The 14,270-nt window shown below is 44.3% G+C and overlaps 1 protein-coding gene across 1 annotated transcript in view; it reads right to left on the bottom strand.

Annotated features, from left to right (window-relative positions):
* NCAPD3 (non-SMC condensin II complex subunit D3) overlaps positions 1–14,157 on the bottom strand; it is a 60,619-nt gene extending 46,462 nt beyond the window's left edge. Inside the window, exons 1-7 of the mRNA XM_060104422.1 lie at positions 14,050–14,157; positions 11,618–11,772; positions 8,857–9,019; positions 1,826–2,010; positions 1,041–1,208; positions 873–934; positions 590–677 (exon numbers count right to left, since the gene is read on the bottom strand). Coding sequence (XP_059960405.1) covers positions 590–677; positions 873–934; positions 1,041–1,208; positions 1,826–2,010; positions 8,857–9,019; positions 11,618–11,772; positions 14,050–14,113 — 885 coding nt within the window. The 5' untranslated portion in view covers positions 14,114–14,157. The remainder of the gene's footprint in view (positions 1–589; positions 678–872; positions 935–1,040; positions 1,209–1,825; positions 2,011–8,856; positions 9,020–11,617; positions 11,773–14,049) is intronic.
* Positions 14,158–14,270: the final 113 nt, after the last annotated feature.

The raw sequence follows: 14,270 nt of genomic DNA on the forward strand, positions 1-14,270 counted from the left end.
AATCCGCCTGCCAATGCAGGGAACACGGGTTCGAGCCCTGGTCCGGGAAGATCCCACATGCCACAGAGCAACTAAGCCCGTGTGCCACAACTACTGAGACTGCACTTTAGAGCTCGTGAGCCACAACTACTAAAGCCCGTGCGCCTAGAGCCCGTGCTCCGCAACGAGAAGCCCGCGCACCGCGACGAAGAGTAGCCCCCGCTACCGCAACTAGAGAAAGCCCGCGTGCAGCAACAAAGACCCAACACAGCCAAAAATAATAAACAAATAAAACAAATAAATTTATTTTTAAAAAAAGTAATGCTCAGTAGCTCATCTTTTCCTCTACCCAGTCACACTGTAACCTTTCTTTATGCCTTAACCCAACAAGAACTTCCTGTGGCCACCAGGTACTTGGATATAAGCCTGGAATGAACAGTGGGCACCACGTAGTGACGGGGATGATTTTCATTATACAAACGTCCTCAAGTCATGACAATGACCTAGTGAGTTCACACAGCGTCACATCGAATGCTTCCAGTGTTTTCCATCCCACGACCCGCATGCTTTCACTTCAACCAGTAACTCAGTGGGGTCCTGTCTCCTTTACCTTATCTCCTTCTCTGTGAATTGGGGAGCACAGCAAATACAGTCCATGATAGGCCAGTTCTGGTATGTATTTTGCTTGGTTAAGGTTTCTAAAAAAAAAAAAAAAAAAAAGCAAAAGATTAGTTAATGGATGTGATTTCACTTGGAATAGTTCCTAACCCTATAAGCTATATTTAAATGAATAAATTCTACCTGTGTGCCAATTAGGGTAAAATGGCATTAAGGCTTCTGATGGAGCAAAACTCATTGTACCAGTGTTAGCACTGGAAGATTTAATGGCTCACCTGGCTTGTGTAACATGAAATTCATGTAGAACTGGTTCAAAATTAGTCAATGCAACGAAGACCTGGAAAACAGAGACCAAGAAAAGGCCTAGTTTTTCCCACTCTTTAAGTATTAGCCCGTGTCCTCGCTCTTTGAACTTGCCCAAGGTTCCTAGAATTCTCACTTACCTCTACACAATTCTGTATACACTGTGGCTTTTCTTTCAGGGAAAACTTGGGCAGAAGCCTTAAAAAATTCTTCAAGACGTGAAAGATGGCATTTCGAATTTGACAAAGGTCTCGGGAAGAAAAAAAAATATTCTCTTCATCCTCTTGTTCTTCAATCCCTTCATCCATCTAGATTATGAAGAAATGTACAGCTGACTGTGTAGTACTGCCTAACAGTTTGTCCCATGGTTTCAATGTACCCAGTCAAGGGTAGTGAAACTCCAGGTGGGTGTTGGGTCGCTGACCAGGCGCCTCGACTGCTTGGGGTCTCCACAGCCACACCTGCTAGCTGCTGGACCAGATGGAAACTACCACAGTTTCTAGTTCCATACTTTCACGTCAGTGAGATTTCTTGGGTTTCTTAGAAGTTCTGGTGTCAATGAACCTCTACCACCCTACCGAGTCACACAAAAATTAGGAATTAACATTATTCTATTATGTTCTATGGACGAGAGTCCTCAGGATACTTTGACCACCGTCTCTAATGACAATAAGATAATGTGGCAAACACACTTGTTGGCCTGTGGTGAGCACATCTGGGAACAAGGCGGGAGAGAGATGATGGGGAGGTTGGGAGGATGGTAAGGGGAACGTATGCTCAGCGGTACATGAGGCGACTGCAAGTCCTACGGGAGGGATGGCGGATGGCACGCTAGGGCTTTGGTATAATTGTGACCCCTGAAACCCTACCTTAATATAAATTCTTAAATAAATCAGATATGCTTCATGACTCCACTTCCTCTTACCTCCATCTCCTCTTTCCTGGGGGGCCTTCCTCTCTTCCTACTCTCCCTTGGGTTGGCCTGAGCATTCTTCGGTTGTTCTTTCTTTCTTTTCTGATTCAAGCTGGATTCCTGAGGCCAGCTCTTCTTTAGAATCTGAATACATTTGTCAAACATCACTGGGTGGAAAACTTGGTTGGCTATACTGCCTATTCGTAAAGAATAAAGAGTAAGCAGGGTAGGTTTAATTGTCCTGAAATACATCTGTAACAACAACGAAAAATTAAAAAGCAAAACCAGACTTCTCCTTAACTTTGAATAACAGTGAACCTTTAGCAAAAAAGTTCCATTCAACTTCAGCCCTAGGCAGTGAGCAACAGGCCTCATCATAAATAAACAATGAGATTTCCGTAGCTGGCCGTAATGGAGTAACTAGTTTTACACTTTTCTTCCTGCCATAAACAACTATACAACTGGATAGAAATTTACAAAGTGACCATCTAAGACCCAGAGCAAGAAGTAGCCTAGCCACACAATCCCCGAGAAAAGGGAAACCAGTGAGATAAACCCTAAAATGGACCCGATTCTGTGTCTGGAGGCAATGTCTGGACAATAGCAGAAAAATGGTGAACCCAAGCACATTCTGATGGACTTACTAAGTCAGGAATACAAGGATCAGTGTCAGGAAGGCAGGGTGGCTGGAACGTATGTAGCAGAGCACTGGCAATTAGGAAGCCACACGGAGACAGTGCTGAGAAGTCTGCACAGGGCTGACCTCAGCTAGGACGCATGGGGCGAAATCCATGGTGGTGGGCAAAGAAAACCTCCAAGCACGTGGGAGATGGACAGTTTTCGGAAGGCACACAGGGGAGAGATACGTCGGAGCCCCAGCCAGCCATAGTGACCTGGAACATTCACGACACACTCGGAGAGAAACACACCTTAAAAGCAGGGCTAAACTAGCTCCAGAGTAAAGGCTACTTTACATCTGCCCCAATGAAGCTTTCAAACAAGCCTCAAAAGGACCAAGTTAATGCACCAATAGCTGCCTATCAAAACATACTTAAACACTACTTAAAGGAAAACAACAAAATCAAGACACTCAAAAACTTCACATGCAAAATGTCCAGCGTCCAATAAAAATGTACTGGTCATCCAGAGAGAGGAAAACATGCCCTGTGGTGAGAAGAGAATCATCACTAGAAACAGTCCAAGAAATGACAGAGCAAGCATAGAAGAACCTTAGGGCAGATACTATAAATAAGCTCAAGAATTAAACAGTAGCAAACAAAGCAAGAAATGAAAATATTTTGAAGAATCAAATGGAACTTCTGGATCTGAAAAAGAAAACTTCACTGGATGATCTCAACAGTTGATGAGATGCTACAGGAACAAAGGCAGGTGAACTTTAAGAAACAGAAGCACAGAAACAAAAAAAAATTAATAAAGGCCCTGAGACCCATGGGAGAATATCAAGCAATCTAACATACGAGTAACTGGAATCCCATAAAAAAGAGAGGGAAGAAAATATCTGAAGGAATAATAACTGGAAAATTTCCAAATATGTAAAAAACTACAAATTCACAGACCCAAGAAGCTCAATGAACCAAACTATGATAAACACAACGGAAATCACACCAAAGGGTAGATAATCTAATCAAATTAAAACTAATAATCAAATCAAAACAAACTAACAGAGAAAATCTTCAAGGTAACCATGCCAAAAAACAAAAAAAAAGACACAAACATACAGAACAGCAACGATAAGAGTCATGCAGACTTCTCATCAGAAGTGAAGTAAACCAGAAGACAATGAAATAACACCCAAAAAGCACTGAAAGAAAAAAATCTGTCAACCTAGAATTCTATATTCAGCAAAAACATTCTTAAAGGTGAAAGATACTTTCATGGAATCAAAATCCAAGACGGTCGATGGCTAACAGATGCACATGAGAAGAGTCAAACAGAGTTTTTCAGGCCAAAAGAAAATTACATGAGATGAAATCTTTTAAAAAGAAAAGACATTTATTTTTTTCATTTTCTAAAAAAAATTATTTAAAAGATAATTCAGAGAAAAATGTTATGAATAAATTGTGTGGTTTACGACACACAGAAATTCAACGTATAACTACAACAGCACAAACAGGAGGGGAGAAAGCAAAGCACAGTCTTAAGGTTTTACGTTATCTATAAATAAGTAGAATATTACTGGAAGATAGACTATTACTTACTGTACACCCAAAGCAAGCACTTAAAACATACACACACAAATAAGTATAGTTAATAGGCCAAAAGGGGAGATAACATGGAATGCTAAAAAAATATCCAATCGGAAAAGGGCAGGAAGAGGGGAAAATGGAACAAAAAACAGATGGAACAAACAGAAAATAAATATCAAGAGGGCAGGAACCCAACCATATTGATAATTAATTATCTAAACTGTCTAAATGTCCCATAAAAAGGCAAAGATTGTTGAGAGGATGAAACCCAGTGATGGGCCGTCTACAACACTCTGTTTAAATACAAACGTGCAGACATGTCACATGTAAATCATGAGAAAGGGTGTGCCAACCTAGGACAAGTCACATGATGACCAGAAAGGCCATCTTAAGATCAAAGTAGATTTCAGCACGATGAATACAACCAGGCAAAGAGGGACATAACATAACACCAAAGGGGAGACACGCAATCACAAATGTTTGTAACCAGCAGACTTTCAAAATACCTGCCGTTAAAATTGGCAGACTTGACAGGAGAAACAGGTAAGTTAAAATTACACCTGGAGATTTCAATGCTCTTCTCAGTTAACTGAGAGAACAAATAAACAGACCATCAGAAAGGATACAAAAGACCTGAACAACCGCAGCAACCGACTCAACTTTGACAGAAAAGAGGTCCCCCACAGGCAGAATACACATTCCGTTCAAGGGCAAACACAAGATTCACCAAGTCAGACCTTGTGCCGAGCCATTTAAAACAAAAACAGAAAGTCAGCAATTTAAAAGTACTGTAGTCATATAAAGTATGTGCTCTGATCTCAACATAAGTAAAATAGAAAGCACTTACAACGTTTCAGGAAATTCCTCAAATATTTGGAAATTAAACACACTACTAAATACCTCAGAGGTGTAAAAAGAAATCACAAGAAAAATCAGAAAACTGCTTTGGCCTGAATGGTAATGAACAGATTATCAAAATCTGTGGGATGCAGATGGAGCTATATATAGAAGGAAATTTTCAAAATTATGTATATTAGAAACAAAGAAAAGTGAGAATAAAGATCTTAAGAAGTTAGAATAGAAAAATTAAACCCTAAATAAGAAGGCAATAAGAGATAAGACCAAAATCACTCAAATAGAAAATGGACAATAGACTATAATCAATAACAGCAAAAATGGGTTCTTTGAAATGATCAAGTCAATCAATAAATCTCTATCTGATGAAGGAAAAAAGAAATGCAGATTACCAACATCAGGCATAGACGAGGACATATCACTACAGATTCTACAAACAAAACACTTCTTTCAACGAAAACTCCAGGCCCAGATGGCTTCTCTAGTGAATTCCACCAAAAATGTAAGGAAGAAAAACAACCAATTCTTCACAAACTTCCAAAATACAGAGTAGGCAAGAACACTACCCAACTCATTCCATGAGACTGGTACTGCCCTGAAACCCAAACCAGATGAAGACATCAAAAAAAAAAAAAAAATCCCTTATCAATACAGATGCAAAAATATTCAATAAAATATTATCTAACTGAATCTGGCAACATATAAAAAGGATTAAACACTATGACCAAGGTCATGCAAAACTGGCTTAACATATGAAGAAATCAATGAATAGATCACTAGAATGAAGAACAAAAACCACATGATCACCTTACAAATGCACAAAAGCAAATGACAAAATCTAATACCCATTCATAGTAAAACACTCAACAAACTAGGAATAATAACCTGATAAAGGCCATCCTCAAAACACCCCCAAGGGGGCATCATACTTAAGGGCAAAAGACTGAAAGCTTTCCACCTGAGTGCGGAAAGAAGATGCCCAACTCCCCACTCCTATTCAACAGTGGACTGGAGCTGTTAGCCAGGGCAGCGAGGCAAGAAAAAGAAACAAAAAGCACCCAGAGGGCTTCCCTGGTGGCACAGTGGTTGAGAGTCCGCCTGCCAATGCAGGGGACACAGGTTTGTGCCGCGGTCCGGGAGGACCCCACATGCTGCGGAGTGGCTGGGCCCGTGAGCCATGGCCGCTGAGCCTGCGAGCCATGGCCGCCGAGCCTGCGCGTCCAGAGCCTGTGCTCCGCAACGGGAGAGGCCACAACAGTGAGAGGCCCGCGTACCGCAAAAAAACACCAAACAAACAAACAAACAAAAACACCCAGACAGGAAAGGAATAAGGAAAATTATGTCTATTCACAGATGACATGATCTTACGTATAGAGAATCCTACTGGAACCAGTAAATGAGTTCTGCAAAGTTTCAGGGTGCAAGATCAATAATCAAAAACATAGCCAAGGGACTTCCCCGGTGGTCCAGTGAGTAAGATGCCATGCTCCCAATGCAGGGGGCCTGGGTTCAATCCCTGGTCGGGGAACTAGATCCCACATGCATGCCACAACTAAGAGTTCACATGCCACAATTAAAAAGTCCACATGCCGCAACTAAAGATCTCACATGCCCCAACAAGGATCCCACGTGCCACGACGAAGACCCAGTGCAGCCAAAATAAATGAATATTAAAAAACAAACAAACAAACAAACAACACACAGCCAAGGCATGGAAACAACCTAAGTGTCCATCGACAGATGAATGGATAAAGAAGACGTTGTATATATACACAATGGAATACTACTCAGCCATAAAAAAGAATGAAATGAGGCCATTTGCAGCAACACAGATGGACCTGAAGATTATCATACTAAGCAAAGTAAGTCAGAAAGAGAAAGACAAATATCATATGATATTACTTATAGGTGGAATCTAAGATATGGCACAAATGTACATACCTATGAAACAGAAACAGACTCAAAGACAGAGAACAAACTTGTGGTTGCTGAGGAGGAGGGGGTGGGGGAGGGATGGATTGGGAGTTTGGGGTTAGGAAATGCAAACTATTATATACAGGATGGGTAAACAGCAAGGTCCTACTGTACAGCACAGGGAACTATATTCAATATCCTGTGATAAACCATAATGGAAAAGAAAATAAAAAAGAACGTGTGTGTGTGTATGTATATATATAAAACTAAATCACTATACTGTACAGAAAAAATTAACATAAAATTGGAAATCAACTATACTTCAATAAAAAAGATAAACTGTACTTCTATACACCACCAGTAAACAATTCGAAAATTAAATTAAGAAAACAAGTTCATCTACTATAGCACAGAAAAGAATAAAATATTTAGGAATAAATTTAACCAAGGACGTGCAAGAGTTTTGTACCCTGAAAACTACAAAACATCATCAAAACCAATGAAAGCCCTAAATAAATGGAAAGACGTCCATGTTCACAGATTGGAAGACTGAACACTGCTAAGACAGCAACATTCCCCACACTGATCTACAGAGTCAATGCAACCCGTCAAAACCCCAGCTGCCTTGGGGCTTCCCTGGTGGCACAGTGGTTGAGAATCTGCCTGCCAATGCAGGGGACACGGGTTCGAGCCCCGGTCTGGGAAGATCCCACATGCCGTGGAGCAACTAGGCCCGTGAGCCACAACTACTGAGCCTGTGCGTCTGGAGCCTGTGCTCCGCAACAAGAGAGGCTGCGATAGTGAGAGGCCCGCGCACCGCGATGAGGAGTGGCCCCCACTTGCCGCAACTAGAGAAAGCCCTCGCACAGAAACGAAGAGCCAACACAGTCATAAATAAATAAATAAAATTAAAACAACAACAACAACAAAAAAAAAACCCAGCTGCCTTTTTGGAAAGAAGTTGATGTGCAAATCCTAAAATTCATATGGAAGTGCAAGGGATCTTGAAAAAGAACAAACCGTGATCAAATATTAAGTATCAACAGCACCCCAACCATAATCCAGAAACGTTTAAACACAGAAGGTAACTAACTGGCAGAAGCACGACTTGCTGGAAAGCTGCAAGTGGTCCTACGAGTAACAGCCAGCCCTCAGCTCTGGGCTGAATCTCAACCTTAATCGGAAGGCGCTGCACCCAGCAAGGAAGAGAAGAGTAAAACTGGGTTTCCAAGGCCACCACTTTGCTAAGAGCCCAGTTACACCTGAGATTTTTCTTAGCAAGTGAGTTCTTTGGGAGCTTATTTCATTATTTCAGGTCATGATGGGAGCATTAACAGTAAAACAAATCAGTGTTCCAGGCTTTACGCATCTCTTCACTAATTCCCAAGTCATATGGAATAGGCCCTTAACATCTACTATGAACACACTGACATGAGCAACGACGAGCTGCAAGGCGGCTGACCCTGATTCTCTTCCACGTGAACTCAAGGTCCCACAGCTGCAGCTCCCTCTGTGCCCCACCCTCTCCTGCCCTGGGCTGGGGTGAGTGGGGAGGAGGGACTCCTTCATGGCTCCCACCCGAAGGAAGTGGGGGAGCATCACAGACAGACCCCTCCCCCGCGCTTCCTTCCTCAGCCTTACTAGCTGTGCTCTGGCCTATTGGATGAGAACAGTCCCAACTACTGTCTACACCCATGCGGGGGAGACAACAGCTCCCCCTCCCCCTCCCCAGCACTTTTCTCAGCCTGGACAGGGTGTCAGAAGGCAGGGAGGTATCAGAATGGTATGCTGGGTGGGGTGGGTCGGAGTGGAGCTCTGAAACACCCCCTCCAGCCTTACTCCTCTCGGACTGCTTGTATTAGGTTACAAACCCAGCATAACAACATCAGAAAACACATTTACAGGAAAACAGGAGAGCTTCCTGGAACACCTGTAACATGCCATGTGCTTCACAGATTCCCTCTCACCTAGCCTCCGAGTGAGGGAAAAAAAGTACAAGTACAAAACAATGTAGACAAATTAAAAACTAAAAGCCTTGTCCTATCACACCAAACACAGATACTGTACCTGGTACTTCCAGCAGCAGAAAATAAAGCCCAGCGGCATGAAGGCCAAATTCCCGCTGCTGGGCACTGACGTTTTTCTTAAGGACCGTCTGAACGAAGTGATGGAACAAGGCCATCAGCGTGTTGTGGGAAATGCTGTTCTCCATGAAGAAGGTCCAAATGTTCTGGGGGAGGGGCGAACCATAAGAGCCAATAATTAGAGAAATGGGAAAATCTCCTATTATCTGATTTTTCTGAGTACTTTTAGTGCCTTATAAAAAAAGGAACAGACCATTCTGGCTCCTAATTGTAAATGTTTGTCATCTTCACAGGGACTAAAACAAAATTTAAAAGTGTATTATTCAAAATTACAAGGGGAATTCCCTGGCGGTCCAGGGGTGAGGACTCCACGCTTTCACTGCTGAGTGCCTGGGTTCAATCCCTGGTTGGGGAACTAAGATCCCACAAGCTGCATGGCATGACCAAAACAAAACAAAACAATAACTAAGATAAATAACTATACAAGAAACTTAATTAACCTTTCAAAATAACTTTGGGTAAGTTTGAAGCACATATATTTCTGAAATTACTATACCTAAAAGACTATGGGGACACCCTATATCAGTAATTATGCAAACAAGTTACTCTCCATCTATGTCAAATGTACCCCAATTCATTTATCACTCAAATTACTAACTGAAGAAATCAGAGCAACTTATTTAAATTGAAATGTTCTATGGGCAATGGGAGCAGGAGAGGAAATACCGGAAAGTGTCTCCCTCAAGAGATTTCAGAAATGGCCTAGGTAAGACAGGAAATAAACCCTAGAGCATAAACCACAATCTTATTATCACTGTTCTATGCTTTCTCCTATTAAACATGTGAACAGGAAATAGGTTATTTGTATAAACCAAACATAGCAGGAACTAAATATGGTTTATTCTGGGCTACTTTAAAAAAACATAAGCTCACAAAAGTTCAAGAAATCAGACCTTGTATATACTGCTTCCCTGGAAAGACAGGGAAAACTCTCCTCTTTCCTTCACCACGAAGCTTCTGGAAGAAATGAGTTACATCCTCATTCCTAAGGCCACCTCAGCTCCACTCCACTCGCCTGTAACTGTGACCCTGGGGGACCCAATCACCTCTGCAGCATTTCATACCTGATAAAAGCTAAGTTCACAAAACTCTATTAACTCCATCTGAAAAAAAGTCCCTAGTTGTTAGCCCTCCTCCCCAATTTCCACAACCGTAACTCCAGACCACGCCGTAACACACATTAAAACAAACAGATGAGCAAAACACAGTTGAACAGTTGGCTGTTGAACAACACGGGGCAAGTTGAAAGTCCTCGTGGAATTCATAGCCAGCCCTCTGCAGACACAGTTCCTCCACATCCATGGTTCTGCATCCACAGACGCAAACAACTGGAATTGTGGAGTCCTGCAGTTCCTACTGAAAAACTCTGCATGTAAGTGGACCTGTGCAGTTCAAACCCGTGTTCAAGTGTCAGCTGTACTGTCCCCAGGGACCTCCCTGCGTATAGCATTTCCCACTTCAGTCTATCTTCGGTCAAGAACATCCGTCTGAAACAGATCTCTTCAAGTTCCTTAGTCTACTGCTCACTAGAACCTCTTCCTCCGAGAGCTGGATGCGAGAATGAGTGAGAATGAGTGGGTTAATCTATGTATGATGCTTAGACCTGGACCTTGTATACCACAAACACCTCACCCTCGACCCCACTGTGGAGCCCGCTTACAGCTCAGTCCCGTGTGCCCCGTCCTGCCCCCATCCCCTCGGCACTCGCTGCACACCCACACCGTGATGATCCCTCCGTAGGCTGCCCTAGGACCCGCATTACTGCAGTCAACATTCTAGCCATTTGTGAAGACTTGGCTCCAGCTAGCTACTTTCTTTCTGGGACCCTCCGAATCTCACCACGCTCCCTTTTCCACGCCCCTATGAGATGGCATCTAACCTGTCCTACGGCAGTTTTTACAATGCAGACTCTGGTGGCCTGGTGCTTCTCCACGCCTGCAGATGTGATTGCTGGACATGCCTGGCCAGTGCAACGCGAGTGGGCACCCCAAGGGCCAGTGCTTAATTCTCCCCTCTCCCCCAGGTAGGGGGAGGCTCTTTACCTTAACCATCATGTTATCTGCCGAGGTACTTCATGGGGTACTCGGCATTACACTTAAGTTTAACAGGATGATTTAATTTTTGAACAGCTACATGAAACCTCCAACTGAAATATTTTTGGTAATTTAGATCTTTCAGAGATGTTAATATCTAAGTATTCTTTGTTCTGCTTTTGAGTCCCTCAGTTTTTGAAAAGCAGTTAATGACCTAAATAGTAATAGGCAGAACTCAGTATTTAAAGGAACTCTTTTTTCCATTTTTAATTCAACTCATCACTTTTCAGTTTAATATCCAATTTTCCTAAACTTAACGCACGCCCAAATTGTTATTGCATTGTCCTTGGCCAACTTTTCCTATTTGGGTTATCTGGTTTCCCTCCTTGCCTTGGCCTTCATTCTTTTCTTTTAATTTGCTGTTGTAAACAGTGGTCATGACTTGAAAAAGAATCACAGATTAATACCTTGAACCTCTGGAAGGAAAGCTGTGAGGCTACCCCAATACATGAACCACATTCTTTATGCCACTCTTTATCATACTCCTTCTGAACTATACACTAAAAAGACTAAGCTTTAGATGATAATAGGGACTTTTATCTTCCACTTCTGACAACTAAATGGCTAGCTTGATTTTTTTTTTTTTTTTACCTCTGTAGCTCCGTGCTCTCCAGCAGCAAAAGTTAAAAGACTGTCATAGAGATTTGTGAATGTGCTCAGTCCGGTCTGCAGGATCTCTGCTTCTATGGTGGGATCCAGAGGCTCAGTTTCCGTGAATTCCAGTTCCCATACTGTGCCCACCCATTCTAGTGGGAAAATGCAATGAAGTCAACAAATGTTCTATAATAAGAAAGACCAATAAGCTTTAGACTCTGAGTACATTCATGAAGAGAAAAGTTTACCAGTCACAACTCACATTTAACTATACCATACAGGTGAGGCAGAATTAGAAGGAAGCAGAAGAGGTTAGAAAATCTTTTTTTAATCATTAACTGACAGCTGGCTTAATTTAGGTGGCCATCTAAAAATATCAAGAAGGAAAACACTTTTCAGATGTAACAGTTTGGGGGATGATCCAGCCTTCCCCTATGTTCAATCTGGAGAAGAGAAGGTTAATAAAAGGTTGCCTCAGCTGTCCCTTTGTGAAAGTCTTATAATCAAGTTAATAAACCCCAATAAAGTGTAGCGCACAAAGGGACAGCTGAGGCAAATGACTATTTAACATGCTTTAATTATTCATTCACTCTTCCCTAACTCATCTCCTAACAAATACAATCAGCTTCCTAAAAATGTTCTTGCGTCTTCTGCCTTTTTCTCTCATACGTTCTCCCACTTATTTTATATGCATATTTTTAAATGCATACCCATATTTCTGACCTCATTTCTGAATCGAAACTACTAAGTCCCAGTGATAAAAGATCTGGAATCAGGAAATCAATATATTCAACAAGTGACAGCTATTATCACGTCTACATTGGATAGGTGTTAAAGCGGTAGTAGACAGTACAACAGTAGAGAGCAGATGGAGACTATTCCTGGGGGAGGCAGGAGGCAGAGGTGGGAAGGAAGAGGATCCTTCAGCTGCTCCAACACGTGGGGGTTACCAGGGAAAGAGACACCGAGAAGGGCATCCCAGGCAGAGAGGACCCATAACAAAGCACAAAAGGAAACAAAGTATCACCTGTTTAGAAACCAACACCACCGTAACAGCACTGAGCTCAGCTGTGAAGGGTGAGTTGTTATCAGCACTTACTCAGCTGGTAGTATGCGGCGGGACCCTAGGGGCCTTCCCAGAACAGCCCCTCCCCCCGTGCGCTCCGCCTGCCTTTGTCTGCAGAACAACTTGAGTCAAAGGATAAATTTAATGAGAAAAGTGAAAAAATGCAGAAAGAGAGAAAAACAGTCGAGCAAAGCAAAATAATAATAAATTAGCCAATAAACAAAGCCAAGGATCTTTATGTCCTCCTCAAGGACTACAGATACTAGTCTGAGCCCTGTCTGCTGTTTTGCAGACACTGAACCACCCACCCCCGCAGGTGGGAGAAGTTAACTGCTGCCCACAAGCGCGGTAGACGGGTTGGAACCAGGCTGATGATGCTGACCCTTGACTATCACCACAACCAATCAGAAGAATATTCACCAGCTGATCACACACCCTTCAACTCTCCTCCCTCACCCTGTCTTTAAACTCTTCCCCTGAAAGCCTTATGGGGAGTTGGGGTCTTTTAAGCACAAGCTTACTGGACACCTTGTCGGTTCTTGCAATGAAGGCTGCACTTTACTTCACCACAACCGGGGGTCAGTAGATTGGCCTTGCCGCGCACGGGCAAGTGGACCCAAGTTTGTTTTGTTAACAGCAGGTGCAGGTATTAAATCAATCTTCACGAACGCCCGCAAAGTAGATCTTAGAACCCCCATTTGACACAAGCGACCAAGGCCCGCGAGGCTCGGGTGCTCAGCGGCGGACCAAGCCACCGGCCCCAGGTCCGACTCCAGAGCTTAGCTCTGGGAAATAGAGCACCCGCAGGGACAGGTGAAGGTTCTTGCCGCAAACAGAGGCTGTGGTAACTCAGGAAGCCGGGGGAACCACTGAAGGGTCAGAGACCCGGCGGGTCACGCTGGCCTTTTCAAGGTGGTCCCGGAAGGGGTGTGGGGCCGGGTCGGGATGGAAGTGCTGGCACCAGAAGGGGCAGGAGGTGCCCCAAGCGCCGAGGCGGGCCACAGCGAGGGCGCGGGTTGGACCGCAGACTCGGGAAGCGGCGGGCGAGGCTGGGACGAGGGGCCGCCGCCACCAGAGGCTGGAGATGGGGGAGGGGGGCACCTCCTGCCCTTCAGAGAGGATGGGCGCCCGGGGACGCCAGCCGCACCCCTGGGCCTCAAGTTCAGGAGGTCGGCCCGGCCCAACAAACAGACGCACTGCCGAAGCCTCGGCACCTGCGGGACTGTCCGCGCAGACCCGGAGGCAAGGCCGAGAAGCAGGAGCACAGAGCGGAAGGAGCCCGCGGAGGAGCGCCAACGCCACTGCCCGGCGCGACCCCTCCCCAGCACCCCCCGCAGCCCCCAGGACCCGGCCGCGTCCTCACCTGGACTGAGGTCCAGCGGGCACCAGGGCTGCAGAGCGCTCATCAGGTCCCGCCAAGCCTCCATGGCCGCCGCTCTCCTCAACTTTCAAAGCTGCTCCGGCGCGCGCGCCGAGAAGGCCCAGCGGGCTTTGGGGCACACGGGGTTCGCACCAACCAATTACCGCGCCCCGCCGGCCAGTCCCCTGGCCAATCAGCAGGGCCTTCCGCCGCATGCGCAAAGG

The sequence above is a fragment of the Mesoplodon densirostris genome, chromosome 7 (genome assembly GCF_025265405.1).
Source record: "Mesoplodon densirostris isolate mMesDen1 chromosome 7, mMesDen1 primary haplotype, whole genome shotgun sequence".
Classification (NCBI taxonomy): Eukaryota; Metazoa; Chordata; class Mammalia; order Artiodactyla; family Ziphiidae; genus Mesoplodon; species Mesoplodon densirostris.